A 22,511-nucleotide genomic window follows, 5' to 3' on the forward strand; every position below is an offset into this window, starting at 1 on the left:
GAAAGTGAATTCAGTAGCACGCACTTGCTGAGAAATTAAGTTTTCATCTTTAAAAGGGTAAGCTATCTTGTCCCTAATGCACTTCACATTGAGACAAACAGCACTTGTATACAGAATTCCTCGCCTAGTTGCAAGCCACCTTCCCCCTTCCCTCATCAGCAGGGTTTCAGAGCTAGCCTAAAATGATTTTAGGCTCAGGGCTTCAAGCCCTGATGAACTGTCTTGACATTAGGACATGCTATTCTGCAATAATCTGTTTTAGACAGCAATAAAATCACTTTAACAGGTCATAGTTAAAGTGACTTCAGTTCACACTCACCAGAATAGAGCCCCATGGATTCCAGAGAACTTTGGGCTGATCCCAGCACTGTCTTACAGCCTTCAGCTTACCAGTGGGGCTAAGCCAGAGCACCATGCTGGAAGTACCCAAGCACCATCTCTTCAAGAATGTGAACGCAGAGTCATAAGTTAGTAAATATGAACAGTTTCAGTCAAAAAAGACACCAATGCATCTGTAATTAAGAACTTCCTTAGAGAGGACTGCTGAAACTCCAACTCTCTGCTCTCAAGCTGCATTTTTTCATTTCTCTCATCTCACTGGAATATACTGCATACATTTGGGGCAATTTACTGTAAGAAAAGTTCTTCACAAAGTTAATTCTGAAGGCTATTTTACAGTTGGAATATGTCAGCTCTTTTAAAGTACACTGCCTGAACAAAGATGGTTATACCATGTCAGTCATCTTCCCTCTCTTGAAATTTGCATGCACCTAAGGAAGCTTCATTACCACTTAAAACATGACACAACATTCAAGACTGTAAACATGAAAATACTTCATACTGTATTTTCAGTTCAGTAACAACTCAGATGAATTTCAGAACAAAATTAAAGTCTTATCAATAGCACAAAGTAGATTTTTAAAGTCCTTTATTAATCTGAATATAAAAAGACAGAAGTTGCCTACGATATAGGACAAAGCTCTTGCTTCATGAGGAAACAAAATTTTCTTTACAAAGTGAAAAAATAAATACCCTCTTAGAGTAAGGTTTATATGCTAATGTGTCATAAAAAAGTAGAGTTTTAATATTTTGACAAAATGTCTGTGCAAAGAAACAGATGCATAAACACACATTACTGCTACATTAAGGCAATATGAAAAGTATAGTCAGAAAATTTCAGTAAAGTGACAGTGTACTTTTCTAGCTTTGATTAAGCCAGTATTGCACCCAAACATGGTCTCTAGTTCCCTCTGTACCCTGGAGAATACACTAGGAAACCAGAGCCCAAAATGCCCAAGTAGGGGGGTGGAGATTAAAAACATTTTAGCAGGAAATGACCTACCCAATAAAGATGTTAACTGAAGAAAGCATTTAAAATTATACACAACCCTTATTTTAGAAATTAACGGTACATGTTTAATAGTTTAAAATCAGTCTCCAAACTGATTAGTCTCCAACTTAAAGGGCAGCTGACTGCAGCTCCTGAGATCACCAGCCAAGTTGGATGAGGGAAACCTGCGAGCACCTTGCCCATTGAGAGCTGTGAAGGAAGTCCCAGAACAGTGCTTCCACAGGACATTGCCAGCCAGAAGACTTTGCTGACCCACCCTCAACACTCAGATTAACAAACTTGTTCTACCCTTCCAAAGCTCTTCTCTCAGAATTGTTTTCTATTTAATAGAATTCTGAGTTAAACACAGCTGCTTGATGAAGCCTTGTAACTTCAGTTTAAGAACCAATTTTTTTTTTTTTAAAAGAAGTTCTCTCCTCTTTAAAGCAGTTTACTAAAAGCAGAAACTATGAGCCATACTAAACTGATACTGTAAAAGCTAGTCTTACTATTAAAATAAATGGAATGACTGTACTAAAAAGGATTTAGAGAGTGTAAAACAAAAGGCTGCATTGCTCCCGCTGGGTATATCAATATGTGGACACCACATTTCTCCAGGGTTACCTAGCTTTGTGGCAACACTGCCATGCTACAAACTTATGCATCATTCTCCTTTTAAGTAAAATGAATCGATTACACTTCTGGTCTCAAAAGATGTCCCAAACCATTTTGGACATGCTGAACAAAGAATATTTATGTTTAAAAATGCAGTATTTTTTGCTTGTGATCGTGGATAGGTGCCAGAGTGATTGCCTTCTTCACAATCAATGGTTGCATTTCATATTAGTGCAGTTTAAAAAGTACATGATGGGTTTTAAAGTGTATACGTAGATCATATCACAGTCAGATTGAGAAGACTGGTGTGGGTTGGCAAGTACACATGCTGGACATGCTCTACACGAGATCTGCAAACAGGACACGACTGGAAAGGAAAAACATTAGGAAATTAGTTTACTTCAAATTTTGAGTCTCTACACTTATTGGAGACTTCCTTCCATTTACACAATAACAAAGCACTTTTCCATAATCTCCATATTTAAAACAGGGTATTGTGAGAAACATGCAGCTAATCCTTACCCTCACCACAAGTTAAGTTAGCACAGCTAAAACTTATCTTTCAAAGACATCTTCTAAACACAATGTTCTTTGGAATTAGTTTACAACAAAATTTTAAAAATAAGTTTTACTGGAATATCAACATAAACATATTAATCCATGACTTAAATATACAGAAAACCAAAACTTCCACATTATTTGGTAACTCATATCTTAATGGCATTGCAATTACCTGTAATTGGGCAGCACAGGGCTTGCAGCATACTGTGTGGCCACAGGGACAAAAGGTCGAATTTATTTCTTCTTCACAACACACCATACAAAGCATGGACTCCTTTAGCTTCCGCAACTTCTCTTGCAGAGCTTTCGTTTGCTGGCAGCTAAGACCCTCACAATTGTCACAGTTCATGCTACTTTCCGAAGACTTAAGGGGGGAACTTGGTGGGGTTTGGTCACTTCTTGAAACAAGATCCACAATGCCAGCATTATAAAGAGCTCGCCTTGCATGATCATAAACTTCTTTTGATGTTCTTTTAATGTCAAAGACATATTTTTTACCAAGATTAATGTTTTCATTCAGGAATAGAGATGCTAGGTGGCCCTTTAAGTCTCGACTATACTGCATCATGACAGCACTGGTGACAGTGTCACACCTATAAAACAATAGGACAAATGCAAACTTGGTTAGTTAATACCAATAAACCTATCCCTACAATAATTTGTTCCCAAAGTTGAAGTAACAGCACTGAAACTAAATGGAGCAGTCTGAGGTAATATTTAAGATCTTGAATGTTGTTTGCATGACAACTCTACTTTGAAAAGTACAAAATGGAAAAGCGACAGTTATTTTACATCTTCAAAAGTGTGACATGTCTAGTAAAACGGAGTCAGCCTATGGAAGGGACTTAAGGCATTATGCTAACATAAACAGCCAACACTTGCTTCATCCACAGTTCAGCTTGGCAACACCTCTTTACATGGTAATTTCCAAACACTGCATTAAAGAATTCCAATTAATAGTCTTTGGCATACCACCTCTTTCTTTAGACAGGCTCTCAAAAAATTTTAGCATAGAGTCAAATAATGTCTTTAACCAAATTTCCACTCAGTACTTTATATACTCATATCATCTGAAGGGAACCAGTGAGAATGCAGTGTAGACAAATTAAGGCATTTGTATTTGCCACCGAGTATTTCAGCTACCCTAACCATGCTTGTCACATATTTCAGTGATACAGTTAAATCTGCAGAAGCCTATTGAGACCTAGCACTTCTCTGGACAACATAGGAAAGACGACACAAACACAGAACATAAGGACTACAGTGTCACAGGGCCTAAGGTCCAAGATCTAAGCTTATGGCCAAATGCCATCGCCTAACTAAAATTCTGCTTAAATTAAAATCAGAAACTACGAAGGACAGCAGAAGTTACAAGCAGAGACAAAGATCAAAGTTAAGACTGTTTAAGAAGTTATATAATGATTTAATAGCCTGGAAAAAAGTATGAAGAGTGCAAAACAGCAGTGCAAGGGCATATAATTACAAAGCAGAACAAGACATGCTTAACATCAGGTTCACAAAATAAGCAGTGGTTAGCTGCTGATTAGCTGCAGTGGTTAGTAAGGCAACTAGTTGTTGTTAATTGCTGTAACTGTATTAAAATGTTGTTAATTTGAGAAGCTGGACAGGTCTTTGCATAGTGTATGTACTTTCCTCTGCTTTAAGTACAATTCTTCTTACAAAGTAATCGAAACTGATACATGGTAGTTAATTTCAAGAACACACTACTAAGTGTCTTTGACAGTTCTACTGATCAGTGTTGCACCTCACAGTAGGAATGAAAAGGGGTTCTAAAAAAATCAGCCATCAACAAACGATTATAGCACCCCTACCTCAAAGAACATCAAAGAACAATAGGATAAAGACAATGGATAGCTGCCTGCATGAAACAAAATCCTGGGCATGTGAGCAAGGACAGGGGAATTGTAGGAAGATTTAAATACGTGGGAGGGGAAGGTGGCATACAGATAACTTCTAGCAACTGGAGGAACCAAATAAAGGAGAAACAAGGAGAACACAGGCAAGAGCTACACCTACATATTCTGAAGGACAGAATTTTTTCTCCTTTGCTCTCTCATCCTCCCTCTTACACAGGGACAAAACCCATATGTATTGTTTATGAAGTATCAAAGAACACAGTAAGTTTATATTCTGAAGTGCTGTTATTTGTAGTGGTAACTGAAAAAATTTTGCTTACTTGTCTTGTACTCCCACCCCACAAAATGGAAAGCAGCAAAAACCTGTTCAGCTTAAGAAGAAAGTGGAAGCTGCAAAGACAGTGAAATTTTGCAGAGAATTTCTGAAGTGCAGTCAGACTGCTGGCCACTTAAGCACTTAATTCAAATACTGTGGAGAAGACCAGCAGCAGTTCACTCTAGTGGCAATACTGACCTGTAAAATGCATGTGTCTCTGTAATTGCTCTATAGAGTCCACTTGCTGCCCTTGTACTGATCATCTTAAACAAGAGAACTACACTATTACCGGACTCCTTGGTAACAGTCAGATATACATTCTTCCCAGACTGAGTTGCCATTTGAACAACCGGATAAGCAATCCTATAAGTGAATATAAAAAAAGAAAGGTTATTTAGCTTTTAAGGATAAGGGCATTTTCCACAAGCTACTACAGTGCACTTCTATCAGAAGTTACAATGATCTCTGACTGTTGTCTCTAATGATGGATTGAACATGCCACCTCAAAGATACATGTAAAAATCAAGAGTATTAAGGCCAGTTGTCATCTGGATTATAAGCAGGTAGTGTCCTCAGACCTCATGTCCCAATAGCTCCTTTTAGTAATTCATAGAGCAGTTTTGTAGATTTATGTAAACACTAGAGGAATACTCAGTACTTCTGAAAAATGGAAGATGAAAATGGTTCCACAAAACACATACCTGTTGATAGGACTGAAGTCATCTTTACAGATGGATATGCCTTCAGGTCCAACACCAATAAGGAGTTTTTGCCCTTCACTATCTCTCACTGAATGCCACTCTACCCCATAGTTCTCCAGCGTTGTAACAATCTGTAGAACCTGGTATTCAGCAGAAGCTTGACTTAAACCTTCTAGCTCCTTGTGCTTTGCAATAATGCTGTTGATAAAAAGATGAAGGATAGGTGAAATAACTCAAGTATGCACTGTTACTGTCAGCAGCTTGTTTTAACATGGGTTTTTAGATGACCTAGTTAAACAGATTATTAAATGCTCCTGACCCGCCTTATCTGGCTATAGATTTCCAGTAATCATGAACTGGAAGTGACAATTACCAAAACATCCTGAGAATGTTCAGGACACAATACTGTGCATTTGGTTAGAAATGAAAAAGCTACATGTAATCAAGGCTTTCCAACTAACAGCCCGCCCCACACCCAACATATTTACCTGAACAACCACTAAGGTCATAACTAAAAAAGTCTACAGAAAAGCATGACACACTGAAAGTTTCTTGATATTCAGGAATCAAGGTGTTTCAGGAATCCTGTTTACTTCTCAGTGTAAGGGTACTAAACCACATAAATTCTTGTTACTTTCTTTCACAAGTGTAGGTCTAAGACATACTCGCAATTTGATTACCCTGCTCCAAGTATTTAGATACCTGTATTTCCCCAAGTACTAGAGTTCAACAGCTTTTGCTCAAAATAATAAAATACTCATAAGCAAACCTAAAAATGAACTGAAATCAGAACATTAGTTAAACATTCAGGTTGTATTTTGATCTCCAAAGCTACCCAAGCTATTTTTAACACCGCAAGATACACTATAGCATCAGCAATTAAGGGCCTAACAATCTTATGCTTTTGGTCTCCAAAAAGGAGGTTATATCACTGTGTTCTTTTTACCTCTCTAAAATGGTAGTGGTGAGCTCTTTTGCACACAACTCTTCATAATTGTACTTGGCAGTGTTCTGGTTATAATCTCCAAACTTCATCTGTGCCAACAATGCACTAAGTTCAATTGCATGCTCTGAAGAACACTGAAGATTACCAGCGAGAAGATCTTCTTTTATATGCAAGAAAAACATATGCCTGCAATGGAATCAGAAATGTTTGCTTACACAAAATGTTAAAAGATGTTTGTAATCAAGATATGTATCAAATAACATCTCAGATATGTTTGGTAACCATTAGTTTGGTAATCAAGAATTTTCAATTAATGTACCAAGTAGAGAAAGTCTGGCACAAGAGAAAGAAAAGGGACTCCATCTTATTATTCACTTACACTTAAAGATGAGGCTACAACTGAAGATGGTATCTAAAAGCACTATTAAAAGAAATGAGCACTTCAACACCATGTTCTTAACTGCTTTAACTCCTAAGGCCACTTAGTAATTTCAATTTAGTGAGTGAAATATCAATGAAATATATTTGGATTAGTTTCTTATGTTTAAATTTCTTTGGTTGCCATTTACAAGTTATTCTGCATTTCAGAAAAGCAAGTTTGTGAAGACCAGCCCAAACCAGCATACACACATCTATCAAGCAAGAGGAGAAGTCACACTTTCTCTACACAGCTGAAATGCCTCTGCCACCACAGTCAAAGGTAAGATGGTGCTTTTGCCAGTGACATGATTAACAGAATAACTTGGAACATCTGAAAAGGCATTGTGGAATAAAATACAAAAACTACTGTGTAAGCACATTTGTCAGACCAAGCTTTCCACTTGGGATCAAGGCAGGTTTGACAACTAGCTGGAAAACTCACAAAGCTGCTCTTAATTATCTAATAGGTCAGTTAATTAGAAAAATCAAAATTTCCACCAACACTAACAGCAGCCTGCTAATTTCCCCTATAGTCTACCTTAAATGCTATAAATTCATCCTTATCTCCCCTCAGGGAAGACAATAAAAATTTATTAGCATTTGTTCTTAAGACTCAACATATTTATGGAAACCAGATGCAGAATTAGTTACATATCACTGAAAAAAATCTTTCAAGAAACGAAGCCTAGTATGCACAGGGATGTGTCTTAGCTTCCATAGTAATAGGACATTTACATTTTACTTTTCCAAAATTAAGTGTAATGCACTTTTCTTAAGAATCTGTATTGAATCACTCATCTCAACTTGAAGATGCTAGTAAGTGATTAGCTTTCCTTCCAACAGGAATTTTGGGTAATATCTTATGTATAGCCTGTTGTAGCACTCTACAACTCCATTGCAGAACAGGGCAAATAAACCTACTTTTTCAGCACTACGAATTATTACATAACTTACAAAATTTGTGTTCATTCTTAGCTCTAGTACAGTAAATGCTGCAGCTAAGAAAATACTGGCCCAAAAGATGCCCCATATCCAGAACTTTTGCAATCAGGAAAAATTAGGTATTAAATTACCCCATAAGCTGCCCTACAATCCATTTCCTGCAACAAATCACAGGTCCAACACCTCCCTTTGCAAGCAGTTTGAGGCATGCTAGAGCTTCATTGCAGTTGTGACAAAGGTGCTTAATTGCATCACTCTGATGTCTAGACATCAATCTACACTTCAGTAGTTCTAGTGGGTGTCTGGTGGAAGCCAATATCCTTGCTCTGTGCAGGATACAAGTTTCAGTGGCAAGAGGACCAGAGCTTCAAACAGTACAGTTGTCCCCACTGTTAGCAAGTTATTCCTTGTTTAGGATTTTTTTTGAGCAAGTCCCAAACCTCTGCTCCAATCCCTTTCTCCTACCTTGCTAATTTGTAACTTTTTTGGCTTGGGCCACAGAAAGGCATATCAGTGGCTTTTAAAATGCATTGGTTGTACACACTCCTATTTGGGCTCAGTCCATAAATCCAGACAAAGTATTTGATGAATTACTAAAACACTATGGCCGAAACAAATTCAAATAGTAGGCATTTCCCTAATTCCAATCAACATTTCATAAAATAAATGGCTTTTCATGCACTTTTGATCCTCTTTTCAGAACAGGTTTTCCAGTCATTATAACTATGTACTAATTACACATACAGTATTTCAAAGAAATATCTGACAATTTTATTCTCATTAGCTGAAGCATGTTTACAACTACCACACCTAAATGTTTTTATCTTCAGTTTATTTTATGCATACAACAGCACTGACTACACAGGGAAAAGTCAGTCTTCTCCCCTTGTTGGGAAGGCCTTATTGACATCAAGAGGGGAGCTGAAAAACAAAAGATTGCTCCTACAAATACAGATGCATTACAGAAACAACTACAGCAGAAGCACAGCTTGTCACATTCCAACACTAAAAAGCCAGTAATGGCATAGGTAGACAAGTTTAATGTACAATGTGAAATAGCATCACATCAGCTAATGTACAGTAGCTTCCCATAACGAGCTCCTATCACATCAGGGAAAACATCTAAACTACTTTGCACTTTTCTGATAAAGGGGACAAAGGTATGGCATGTATAAAGGACAGTTATTGCAAAGTAACTAAAACTATGCAAGTTCATGTCCTGGCTTACACTATGGTAAGCTATTTTACTGAGTCAGAGAAAACAGACAAACACCTGTATTTAACAGTCCCTCTCAAAGTCATTGGTCTGCACCTAGAGAATCCATTGCTGGCCCAAGCCCATTGCCTACACTGCACCCATAATAGGTCGGAAACTAGTTAACATAGCGCCTGACAGTGAAATGAGTTTTTGAATGACAGTGAATGACTTCATACTGATCTGCTACAGCAGCCGCCCTGAACCAAAGTTCAAGTAGCAAATTCACCATTTTCTTTATTTTGAGTCCTTAAGTGTGTTTGAGGAAGGATAAGCACCTAGAAATTGAAAGATAGTGAGGGTTGCAAACATTTTATACATCTGAAAAAGTGATTCTGATTAGTGCAGATTCTGATTAGCCCATCCAGCCTAAGATTACACTTCTCCAAAGTTATACTAATATCCATTGCAAAATCATCCCTCTTCAAGGTTCAAAACATGACACCAGCCAAAATCTGATTACAAAAGCAGACTTCTTTTCCCTGTACACAAATCTAAAAAAAGTCTTTTGATCTTAAAACAAAAAGGCAAAAGAATGTGCTTTTATTGCTGAGTACAGTCAAGCAAAACTAAAGCATCAGAAGCCTTGAGGCAGTTCCTTATCTAATTCTGCCAAGTCTAAAGGACCCAACAGATCATCTATAGAAAACCTGGCCTTATTACAGATTCTATTAGTTACCAGAAACTATTTATGTAAGTTTTTGTAAATTATATTGTGACCTAATCACTTAATAGCACTAAATCCACTGTCCCTCCTCTCTCTAGGAATATCTAGATACAATGAAAAAATTGTTAAAGCTTTTCCCACCTCTGAAGATATTCAGATTGTGCAGTAAAAGTGTACTCAGTTTTTCAAGGAATTATTTCAGTGTTAGTATTTTATGCCTAATGGAATTTTCACCAAGCAAGTTTTAAAACAATGAGCTGTTTTAAAACTAAGAACTGAACTGTCTCTAACTAAAGTCCTTTAAAGGTTACATTCACAACACCACTAGTAGAATGTCTAAGTTTGAGCACTATATAAGAAACAAATTGTTTTTGTTTCTGCATTATTCACCACTTCAGTTATACATGACACATTAACTGTTATAGACTTGACAAGTAACTCAAGTCAGACAAAAGGCATGTTTCCTACCCCACCCACCTCAATATTCTCTTAGCACATTCTGCAGCTTTGTTACTACTCTTGCCAAAGTTCCATTTCACCTTTAAATCTTCATAGAAAACAAGTCTTCACAACTCTGAACTTTAGCAACCAATTATTGTGGCTCCTAGTCATCTTAACATCTGCCAGACATGTTGGGACATTGAACAACTAGTGGCAGCTTTAAGAACAAACAGAACTTTCCATTGCACTTGCAGCTCAAGTTCTACACATGACAGCATTAGTACAAAAGACAGTCTGTACAACCTAAACCAGCCTTAGTTTCGCCCCCAAACCTCATGCTAGCTAGATATTCCCGTATATTCAATTATGGAACATTTTCTTTGAGTTTGGTAGTTCAAAACAGTACATAGAAATACTGATTAGAGGACAAAACATCCAAGTTTGCCAAAGCTATACTTCATTAGTCACTGCCCAGGCAGAATTTCTTCCCTTCCGAAAGAAGAAAAAGCACTTTTAGAATTAGAACAGGATCACATGCTTTCTTCAAGCACTAGTTACACTGGTGATTTTATGTTCATTTTGTATCCTTGTTTTTGCCCCAGTGCTTTTTATACAATTTAAATTCTATGGGCATATTAAAATGGTCAGTAAAGTCAAATGTACAGTGCGATTAATGTGTTTTAGTTGCACATAAATAATTTGATACAAATGTAGGAAGGGGGGGCTGCAAGAAGATTTCAGCAGATAGCCCATTTTAGAATAAACTACAGCTACCAAAGTCAAACCTAGATATCATATCAATTGCTTTTTGCCTCCTTCTGAAGCAATTTTTGCAGTCTGACTATACTGAAGAGCACTACCAGAAACATGTGTCAGTATTTCATCACAATGAAATCCCTACAGGAGGCAAATCACCTAGTTAAGTGTTCACACAACTGAACTGGCAATAACAACCCCAACAAATAAGTACTATGAAAAGTGTAGAGTATACATAATACAAGATTAATTTATCTTTAACTCATTGAAGACAATTATGTGCACTAGGAATCAAAATTCTGCACTGAAAACTTTGTTTCTACTACTTTAAGCAAGGAAAGGAAAACAGGGCAAATAGAAATCTGAAGACAATATTAAAAGCTTTTAAGCTCTAGACTCAGTTGTCAGTGGAAAAAGTGAAAAACACCAATCCTTTACCAATAAAAGTATCTGTATATGACTAATGACTCCTAAGCTAGAAGTATGGCCAAAAGAACCCTTTCTCTTGCCAGACTACTGGCAAGAATCTTAGCATAAGTCCCAAGGAACTGTTTGTTCTCTTTGGTGTATGACACTCCTTACCACAGGGTAAGGCTCTTTCCTACTGTGAAGTAAATTTACAACTCTGCAGTCTAAAGGAATCAAAATTAGGAGGCATAATTGTTCTCCCTAAAAATATATTGACAAAGATCTATAGACTATAATTCTGTTTTTAAAAGCATATATAAGGCCACTCCATTTGAACAAGCAAAGCCATTGCAGTTACAGTTATGTTCCTCAGTATCTTTGTTCTTATTTGCTCTCGGCAGAGTGGGTGAAAGGTTACCAACTGCAATTCAACTCTGATTTAGACAAACAGACCCATTAAACTCACCCTGGTGTCTATTACAGCAGACTGCTTTATTGCATTGTAACAAATACCATGACACTGCTGCACTGGGTAGCCAATGCTATAGGATAATAGGATGGTTTTTCTGATTTTCTACCTACTACATGTATCTAACTGCTCAAAATATTCAACAAGCCAGTTCTTAATTTTAACTAATTCATGAATACAACTGGATAACACTGCAAAAACAATGTACTTGGTAAATAAAATTCAGATACTGGAAAACATCACACAGAACTTTCGACAGCTTCCAAAACAATAACTGCCTATCTCAAGGCTTGCAAAACACAGCTCTTTCGAATGCTTCATGAGATTGTGTGGCTTGTTAGAATCCAATATGTTGTTTTAAATTGTCATGGCTTATGCAAGTATATTCGATTTTCAGTCATATTACACAAGACAAATAACTTTGCCCGTTTTGAAGTACATCTGGGTAAATCGTACATTGCTCAAAAAACGATTCACTTCAAAATTATTTCTACCATTGTGCGATCGCAGCAACGTTGACTTTATCCTGCCAGACTTAAAACCATTGTTCTCCTGGAGGACCGTTTGGCACAATTTGCCTCTCGCGCGGCTCGGCAAACACGCTCGTTGTTAAGGTGGATGCAAGCGGCAAGACCTCCCCGCCCCATCACGTCTCACAAAGAAAGCTTTTAAGCCTGAGCAGCAGCAGCACTGCCCGCCCCGGGACAAGACGAGGTGCAGGCCAACGGGGAGCCGAGCTCCCCAGGCCGCTGGGCCGAGTCCCAGCGCCGCGGCCGCCCGTTCGCCCGGCCCGCCCGCGGCTGCCGGCCGAGGTCACTGCCGGCCACTGCCCGCCCCGGCCTTACACCGCGCCGCGCCCCGCCGCCCCCCCCCCGTCTCAAAGTTCCCCGAAAACTCCGCCTGGCTGGTACTATCGCTTCTCCAAGCCCCAGCTCCGCACTGAAGTAACTCGGAGCTTCACAACATGTGATACAAAAAAACACCCATCGATCACTCTGACAAAAACCCTGCTCTTTACTTTTTACCAACTGTTGCATTACCTACCAAGACATACAGAAACCCACGAAAGCGAACGTGGCATAAGCCAGAGCTTATGATCTGGATCTTGGGCCACCACATGTATCTTTAAGCGAAAAGATAAGTCCTCTTCAAGCCACTTCAGTCATTTTCCATTCAGAAAACCGTATAGTTATTCAAACTCCTCTAAACAAGCACACTCTTCACATTTCAGACTTGTTTGTAAAACTCCAGCTGACAGCAGCAGATTAAATTTGAATAGCATTCTCACACTGAAGCACTTTCATTCCACTGAAAACAACTATAAACTACAAAATCCTGTGGTGAAATTCAGTACCAGGCAGTCAAACAAAAAATTAGACACTGAGATCCAAAGAACAATAGAAATAAACCACTATTAACCCTGTTAAAGGGAAGAAAGTGTAGCAATGAGGTTTTTTTCCCCATGCAATTCTCCCATTCACAACGCACATGGTGAGGTGGTTTCTTGCCACAGTGGTCAAAGGTACAATTACAACCTGCTCTGCCTTTGCACTCAGTAGCAAGAAGGCTCCCTTGCATAGGAAGATTAAAATGCATGAGGTTGCGATCTTCCACTGGATTGCACACTGATTAAAGATAACAGAAGCAGAGGTTGATGTTCAGTTGCCAGATGAGCTTTTCACACAGCATGTAGAAACCTGAGCATTAAGTTTCTTCAAACACACACCTGAGTTTTAAATTTAAGTGCAAGACAAGGATCTCTAATGAAGCAGTACAACTGGGGTTGACAAAGCTTCCAAAGTACATAGAAAAAACCTGGTAACAACTCAGTCACAACATTCACTATTATCATCAGATGAAGCATATCAACAAAGTTTAGAATTACTTGCAGCTCCCACATTTCAAAAGCAGTCTCAACATGCATCTAATTTATATGCAAAAACAGCATTGGAGGCAGCAAGTAAAAGACTGGGAGACTTCCTCAGCTTTCTTCACACAAGACAAGAGAAATACCCTATATATCAGTTGTGGACATAACTGCTAAAGGAAACCAAGGACACGCATTACTTCATCAACCAGCACACTGACTTTGCAAGTAAAGGTAAGAAACAAGGTGTCAGCTGTAACTGTACAGCTAATCCTCGCAATTCTGTGATATACTACCTATTGATTTAAAGTTCAGTGACAGGTTTAACAAGTTTTTCATCTTCTCCTTGATACCACACACGCTTACATGCAAACTAAATATGAATGCAGTTATGTGCATATGTGAATCCTCAAGCAGACTCAAGTAGAAAAAAAAAGTAAATCTACTGAAACTCAGTGTCAGCACTACAGAAATATACATTAACCACAGGCACTATGGAATTCTAGGTCTGCTTCATGTAGACTACTGGGCATACACAAATAAAAGGCAGCTATTGCAAACTGTTTTATAACTTGCATTTGTTTTTAGCAAGAACACTAAAAATACTCAGGATTTAGACTGAACAGCTTAGCTGAAGCCTCAGGACCATTCATGTTTACAAGACAGAGTGACATGAAATATTAGTTTCAATGCCTGTTAATCTCCAAAATTATAAGTAAGTATTTCCAAAGCAGAATTTTAATAGATCTCTTCTGATGACTGAGCCTCAATTAATTTTAAAATTGTTTGTTAAAAATACTAGTTTTAGAACAGTCTTAATTCATAGGTAAAAGAAAGCTTGTCCCACCTACAACCTCTTAAAGTCATCTTTATGGTGGAGAAGTACTTGTTACTTTGATGTAGGTATACAAGCTCTGTTACATTCTAGCTACATAACCTGTCTTTTAGGCCCCTGGGGTATGTTTCACCAGTTCAAGCTCTCTTATTAACTTGCACAGCCTGCCAAGTCCTGCATTGACAGCATTGAAGGCAGGAATACAGGTGTCTGCAAAAACCTTGTAAAGTTGAACAATCACCAAGGATAGCATAAAAATGCCAATCATATCAGCTTTAGGTTTCCTCAGATTCACCCTGATCTGGTCTGTGTGTGGAGACACATCCAACATGCTCAGGGTAATCTCTTCTGCCTCATTAGGTATGAAATTGTGTTGCTCCTTTTGTTCTACATAAAAATCCTTTGTTATTTGGTTTTATACTTACTCTCATTGACAATATTTAAATAAGAGGACAAGTTTCTTTAAGAAAAATACTCAAGAAGAGCCCAAGGATATGCCATGGACAGTAGAATTTATTTTTCCAAAATAAGGTACATCAAGACTGGAATTTGGTTAGAATGCATTTGCCTAACTAAAGCTATTATATAGGACAGCTATGGTCTAACTCCACAGCATTCCGAGAACTTCAATCAGATTGGTGAGCTGAAACCACTGCTCCCCAAAAGCCTCTCCCCTGCACATTAGCTCAAAAAATAAAACAATATATGCATGCTCCTAACTCAAAGCCTTTTACCTACGAAATAAATACCAAATCATGCTGTCAGCCTCCTTAGACAAATATTCTGTGCAGAACAACCATGTTGTATCTGTGGTCTTCATTCTGAAAGTACCAAGTTAAGGAGAGTAGTGAAAACGTGGTTTGGCATTATCATGTAGACACTAGACTTCACTTTGCCCCATTTATATTAACTGTACTATCTAAACCTAACAGGAAAAATTAGTTTTAAAAGGTCAGCATTAAATATACACGTGCACAGCTTGCTTTAATGAAAACTCAATTGCAATTCATGTGGTAATCAGACTCAAGGAGTAAAAACAAGTGTTCACAACTAATCTTAGAAGACTAGTTCTTACAATTGACTAACAGGATAACAATTTAGTCAAGAGGACTGGCCCCAGAAGCAGCAAAACAGCTGTTTCTTTTGTAGCCTCAAAGGGCCTGTAGCTATTTGAAAGTTACTGTAACATAATACCAGACAAAAAGGAATTCAGCAAGTTTTTTTGCTCTGTGGGAGGAATTGTTTCCTGCCTTTCTGTACCAGTGGTTTAGAACGACCTAGAGTAACACTACTGAACAGAGGTTACTATCGGACATGCAAATACCATATAAATAATTTGCTATTGGTAGCTTAGTTTCTTTCACTTTCAGCACTAAGTGCTTATGGAATTACCTACACTCATTACTTACTGGTAGCTACAGAACACTTACAATACTACCAGCTTGGTTTTTTTTTTTCTTTTTTTTTTTCCCCCCAAAAAAGGAATAACACATTTAAACAACACTAAGGCTTTAAAACTACACAGAAGAGTCAAGCAAGATTACCAGAAGATGGAAGAAAAAACTAATCACTTTCGTAAGTTACAGAAATTGAAAACAAAATAATAAATCGAATCTACTTACAATCATCTTTACCTTACCTTGTCTGCTCTTGTAAGATAAGATGTGGCTCTACAAAAAACTTGACTCTTAATTTCAACCGATAAGGGGCTAAACCATCCATCTGCTGGGAGATCCTGTTTCTCAAATTCAGCCACAGATTTTCCCCTTTGCTGCCAGTAAACTGCAGTCCGAAATAATCAACTTCTATAATTCCCAACCTTCTGCAAACCTGAAACACAGAGGTTCTTTATAATGAGGCTACAACATGGCGATGAAAAATATTGCCTGAATCAAGTATTGTTTCAGATTGCTCAAACACAAAAAAGAAATCCTGCTGCGAGCACCTTTATACAAAAGATTACTTAATTACTTGGATTTTAAGTTGCATTCAAAAAAGCATGCAGACAAACACCGAGAATAAATTGGGAATAGCTCCACTAGCCTAAAACCACATGGACTTCCATGGTCAAATTCCATCCCCCCTTCTCGCCCCCAGGACAGGCACTTAAGAAGGCCAGTGGATTTCCAGAAGAGGAGAATATCTGTTACTCAACATCACAGCCAATAGAACTTGCTAGGCAAGAAGGAGGAAAAAAAAGTACAACCCACAAGTTTTATTTAGATGCCACCAACAGACTGGGCTGCTACATTTGGCTCTCTCCAGCATCCTCACGGCAGCTGCCGCAGCCACATCGAGGCGGTGGCGACAGAAGGGCGAAAGCACCTGGACGACAGCTTCGGCCGGCACGGCCCCAGCAGGCCAGGGGGGCCATCTCGGCACCGCCCGGGCGGCGTCACCCCGGCCCGGTGGGTCCCACTGGTGCCCCCCACCCTAGGGACAGTTAGACCAGGCTGCAGCAATGAGGCCGAGGCCCGCCCTTCCACACACGCGCTCTACAGGGGAAGGCAGAAGGGCCGGAGACCCCCGAGGCGGGCGGGGGGGGGGGGGGGATGCAGCAACCTCTGCATTCAACACGGAGCGGGGCGGGGGGGGGGGGGGGGGAGGGGAGAGAAAAGAAAAAAACCCCACAAAACCCAGAAGGGAAGGGGGGGGACGACGACACTGCGGCGGCGGCTCCCCGCCCCCACCGCCGCACGGCCCTGCCTCGCGCCACCGCCGCCCGCAACGGCCGGGGCGCCGCGAGCTGCCGAGGCCGTGATCCTCGCGCCCCCCCCCCCCCCCCCCTCCGCGCGGCGGCTCGGGGAGGAGGGAAGGGGTGACGCGCGCCCGCCGGCTCTCGCGCGCGCCTGTCAGGCACCAACGGTCTGCGCTGCCCAACGGCCACCCGTTGTTAGCCGGGGCCGGCCGGCGGCGGGGTGAAGAGCGCAGCGCGGCCCCTCACCTGGTTGAGGCAGTCCTCGCCGTTGGCTTTCGCCTCCACCTCCACCTCCATCACCACAGCGTCCGGCCTGGTCACATAGCACAGCATGGCTGGGGCCAGCCAGCGCCGCCGCGGACACCCGGAGCGGCTGCCGCCGGCGGGGAGTCGCGGCTGTCGCTAACAGGCGGAGGTACGTCCGCGTACGCGTCCCCGGCCGCTGCCTACGCCGCCCGCCCAGAGCCGGCCAGCGCCCAGCCCGCCGTCCCCGCTCCCCTAGTGCTTGCGCTCCGCCGGCTCCGCTCCCTCCACATATACCCTCCCTCTCCCCCCTCCCTCCCCCTCCGAGCGGCACCTGCGGACCAATCGCGAGGCGCCGCAGCGGCGGGCCGCCGCCGCCGCCACCAATCAGCGCCGCCGTCCCCGGGAAACGGCGGCGGCCGGCAGGGCGGGTTTGTTGCCGTCGCTCTCTGGCGCCCCCTGCCGGGACGCGGAGCCGCCGCGGGTCGCCGGCGGGACTCGCCGCCTCCCCGCCCGCCCTGCCCGGCGCGGAACGGCCCGGCCCGGCCCGCAGGCCCTGCCCGGCCCGCAGGCCCTGCCCGCGGCGGCTTGGCCGCCCGAAGGAGCCGGTCCTCGGGGCCCGCTTCCTCTTCAGCAGCCAGCGTCTGCACATTACCTTCGGCCGCCGTCACCCGCAACGGCCCAGAACTTCTCTACCCTGGAATTATGTCCGGTTAAACCGAAGCAAACTAAGTTCTTCTAAGCGAAGGTGGAGACCAAACCCACTCGGCAGGCACCGTCTACAAAATTAATTTGAGAGTCAGTGGCCGTGAGCTATGCGACAACCAAATATTTGTGTTCATGGCTCATCTCGAGGCTTTGCAAACACTCCTTTTCGCTGAGGGGAAAATATCATCGGGATTAATGCTCTCTCTCTCCCAATATTCTCTTTGGCCTCGGTCCAACTGCGGGTTACGCAGCGTGCAAAGCACTGGAAACGTGGAAATCTTAAGAAGAACCAGTCAAGTGATATTGCAGCCTCCATGCGCTGTCGTGCTAATGGATGATGGAGCTTTTACACTTGTTGAACTCTGTAGGTATGAAGCTCGTAGGTGATTCCTGGCCAGGGGAGGAACACCTGCACCAGGCGAGCCCTTAGAAGTATTTGTTTGACAAACATACCCAAGGTACATAAAGTAAAGTAGTTTATGGCAGCTTTAACAATGTAAATTGAAACGACAGGGAGGAGGACTAAGTACAAAATGCACGCTGTGTAGGTTCCCCAAAAGAAATGCAGATCAAAGAAGTACTGAGCAGTGCAGTGGTGAGGAACGAGTAGGCTGTCAGGGGAAGAACTAAGAGAGGAAATGGGGACCTGAAAATGCAGTTGAAGGGTAACAGGAAGAGCAAACCACAGCACTAATACAAGGTCACCACAGGGCTGAGTATTAGCTTGTTCCTGTGTGCGTGGTCACTTGCTTCTGTTTGGGTATTTCTGCTGTGCTTGTCAGGGTTGTTAGTATTTTCAATTTGTATTAAAGGAACTCTCGGAACAGATGCTCATTCTGCTGGGAACTCTGCAAACACAGTATATGGAGCGCCATCCGTTTTGTTCATGTGAACTCTGTAACTAGAAGACTGCTCAGTCTCAAACCAGGCAGAACAATAGGAGGCAAGTGAGAGTCAGGATGGGAGATGTCAAACCTGAATGGTGCTGCATTTCACCTGTACGCTTACTAGCTCAGATTTTCATGCCCAGGTCTATAGTGTTTAAGTTGAAGAGCTTAGAGTCTTAAAAGACCAGACTCATGGAGTGAAGCGTAGAAAAAGGGAAATAACATGAAAGGAAGATGAACGAAATTGCAAAATTATGTCAACTCTGTGATTTTTATGGGGGGAAAAAACCCTCTTTGGGAGGGGCTTAATCATGAGGGGATTAGCCACTAACAAAAAAAAAATCACAAAATATTTTAGTATGAAGGAAAAGCCTGCATTCTTCACTTGTTCTTTAGTTTCTGTTGGAGTGGATGCAGGAAATAAGATTTTAGTTTTATTTTAGTTTTACTTCTGTATATTGTGGTGTTAGAGTATTTTGTGTGATTTCTGTCATAATCAAAGGAGTCCTAAAGTTGTTATGAAGAAACACAAAAACTGCCATGATGACTCATGCCATTAGTATTCTGATATCCTCTCCCTGACAGTAGCTCAGATCAGATGTTACAGAGGAAGGTGCAAGAAATCTTTATGTATGTGTGAGATAATGTGCTCGTATATTTTCTCTAGCACTAAACAGTTAAAGCTGGCTTATAGCTAATAGATTAGCCTTTACTTATTTATCCGTGTTACTTGTATACTAGGAATCAGTTCACTTTGTGCTAGGTGTTGTCCAGACAAATAGAAACAGTTGATTCTTGTCCCAGAGATCTTACCTTTTCTCTCTATATTAATATCCACTCTGTGTTTTCCTTTTATCTGACTTAATGTAAATGCAGGTGTTCTTATTATGTCTGTAAAAGTGTTATCCTGCTTTGAAATCTGCTAAACCGTAAGCCACAAAAATAGCTTGTGGCAGTAAATTGCATAGATTGGTTAAGCCCTGTGTAAAACAAGCATTTCTTTTCAAGGGTGTCATCTGGACACTGCTGTCATAGAAATACATTCCATTTCACAGTCTCTCTGTGATATTTTATTCATGTTGTACAGAAGGGAGTAAAGGACCGAGTCCTGCATCAGCACACAGGAGACAGCTCTTGCGACAAGTGCCCATTGCAACCCTTTGGGATCCGTCTGAGAGAAAAAAAGGAAACATCTTACAGTCTTGTATTGGTTTTGTTGGCAAGGTTTTGGTAGCGGGGGGGGGGTTACAGGGGTGGCTTCTGTAAGAAGCTGCTAGAAGCTTCCCTTGTGTTCAAGAGAAAGCCAATACCAGCTCTGAGACGGACCCGCCGCCGGCCAAGGCCGAGCCAATCAGCGATAGCGGTAACGCCTCTGTGATAACATTTTTAAGAAGGAAAAAAAAGTTGGGACAGGCAGATTCGGCAGCCGGAGAGAGGAGTGAGAACATGTAAGAGAAACAACTCTGCGGACACCAAGGTCAGTGAAGAAGGAGGGGGAGGAGATGCTCCAGGCGCCGGAGCAGAGATTCCCCTGCGGCCCGTGGTGAAGACCATGGTGAGGCAGGCTGTCCCCCTGCAGTCCATGGAGGTCTACGGTGGAGCAGATCTCCACCTGTAGCCCGTGGAGGACCCCACGCCAGAGCAGGTGGGTTTCCCGAAGGAGGCTGTGACCCCGTGGGAACCCTGCGCTGGAGCAGGTTCCTGGCAGGACCTGCGGATCTGTGGAGAGAGGAGCCCACGGAGCAGGTTTGCTGGCAGGACTTGTGACCCCGTGGGGGACCCACGCTGGAGCAGTGTGCTCCTGAAGGACTGCACACCGTGGAAAGGACCCATGCTGGAGCAGTTCGTGAAGAACTGCAGCCCGTGGGAAGGGCCCACGTTGGAGAAGTTCGTGGAGGACTGTCTCCCGTGGGTGGGACCCCACGTTGGAGCAGGGAAGAGTGTGATGAGTCCTCCCCCTGAGGAGGATGAAGCGGCAGAAAACAACGTGTGATGAACTGACCGTAAACCCCATTCCCCGTCCCCCTGTGCCGCTGGGGGGGGTTGGTAGAGAAGCCGGGAGTGAAGTTGTGCCCGGGAAGAAGGGAGGGGTGGAGGGAAGGTGTTCTGAGATTTGGGTTTATTTCTCATTACCCTACTCTGGTTGATTTGTAATAAAGTGAGTTAATTTCCCCAAGTTGAGTCTGTTTTGCCCGTGACGGTAAGTGATGAGTGATATCTCTCCTGTCCTTATCTCGACCCACAAGCTCTTTGTTATATTTTCTCTCCCCTGTCCAGCTGAGGAGGGGGAGTGATAGAACGGCTTTGGTGGGCACCTGGCAACCAGCCAGGGTCAACCCATCACAAGTCTCCTGCCTGGTCTCTTTGATGAATCAACAATACTCGGTGAGGTACACTGTCAAACTGCTCGTAGCATGGATGTTCACCCTTTGTGTATCGTAAAAGAACATTGCTTATCAACATGTCACCTCAGTGCTGTATGTCATGAAATGCTATGTACTATACAACAGTAATATCTCTATGATGGGTTCTCTGTGATGGGTCAGTCTTCTGCTATTGTGTCAATTTGTGCCTAAGTAATTCACCTTATACACATTAATATATTTAAATTTCCTTGCCTAACACTTGTTGATTATTTTTGCTTGATGTAATCCCTCTACAAGGTTCGTTTTTTGTCACATCCTACTTCACATAGAAAATACTAGTTGTAGTGCCTCCTTGTCTGACATTTGAATGGAAAGTCTGCAAAAAGTCCAGTTGTTTGGAGAAGGGAAATAATAAGTTCCAGACCTTTGAATTTAGACCCCAACATGGCAATATCAGCCCTTCTTTCCAATAAAGGCTAACGCCTCTCCTTGTACAGATTTTTGTTCACAAGGTCTCCCAGGTAGTTGCATCCAACCTATTGCCATGATACTCCATCTTGTGAGGAATCCATTAGCATAGTTATGGTCTCTACTCAGATGTTTATGCAAGATCTTCTCTAAGATCCTCTCTTGTGTTGCTTGTTGCCCGTGATATTGATTCTGATCAAATTCAGGATACTTTACTGCTACAGAATACTATGCTATAAGGTGAAAGGTTACAAATGCTCAGCTCCTGCATGTGCTCAGGATGAGGCTTCATCAAGCATTTAGAAGTACCTATCATTTATCTTTACTGTCCAGTGGTGGCAGTCACATTAAAGACATGCATGGAAGTACTGTGTTATCCCAGCTCTTGGTTCCAAAGTTGTGCTCTACAGACTGTGAGGGAGACAATAACCTAGAGAAATGATGAGCTTCTGTAGCCCTGTATAAAACAGCAGCCTGCCCTTCTCTAGGAAAGGTAAACACCAACAGACTTCTCACGGTGCTGGTTGTGTGTGGTGCCTTTTGTTCTAGCAAGAATGAATGGCTGCATGACGAAATATTTTTAATTGTAATCCCAGTTTGTATAATAATCAGAAGCAGTATAAGGATGTAGACCCTGGCTTTCTGTTTCCCTATTCTTGTACCTTGTACATGCTCTTCTCTTGTTCCTATTTACTGCTTTCTCTTTTTTTTTTTTTTTTGGCTTAAATAAGAGAT

The 22,511-nt window shown here is 41.7% G+C and overlaps 1 protein-coding gene across 1 annotated transcript; it reads right to left on the bottom strand.

Moving 5' to 3' along the window:
- Positions 1 to 911: 911 nt before the first annotated feature.
- LOC115352973 (myosin regulatory light chain interacting protein) lies at positions 912 to 17,617 on the bottom strand. The gene is made up of 7 exons (XM_030041830.2): positions 17,351 to 17,617; positions 16,046 to 16,236; positions 6,347 to 6,532; positions 5,401 to 5,598; positions 4,898 to 5,062; positions 2,679 to 3,099; positions 912 to 2,312 (listed from the first exon to the last, which is right to left on the bottom strand). Exons 1-7 carry the CDS (start codon positions 17,435 to 17,437, stop codon positions 2,223 to 2,225), a joined length of 1,338 nt encoding a protein of 445 aa, XP_029897690.1. The 5' UTR covers positions 17,438 to 17,617; the 3' UTR covers positions 912 to 2,222.
- Between the last annotated feature and the right edge of the window lie 4,894 nt (positions 17,618 to 22,511).

Source organism: Aquila chrysaetos, chromosome 18 (assembly GCF_900496995.4).
Source record: "Aquila chrysaetos chrysaetos chromosome 18, bAquChr1.4, whole genome shotgun sequence".
In the NCBI taxonomy this organism is placed as follows: domain Eukaryota; kingdom Metazoa; phylum Chordata; class Aves; order Accipitriformes; family Accipitridae; genus Aquila; species Aquila chrysaetos.

Excerpts from the sequence above, each read along its gene's own strand:
- LOC115352973 (XM_030041830.2), bottom strand. The coding sequence starts at position 17,437 with ATGCTGTGCTATGTGACCAGGCCGGACGCTGTGGTGATGGAGGTGGAG. Across the intron at positions 6,533-16,045 it reads ATCTTACAAGAGCAGACAAG|GCATATGTTTTTCTTGCATA; the intron begins GTAAGGTAAAGA and ends ATTCCATTGCAG. Across the intron at positions 3,100-4,897 it reads GAGACACATGCATTTTACAG|GTGTGACACTGTCACCAGTG; the intron begins GTCAGTATTGCC and ends ATTGTTTTATAG.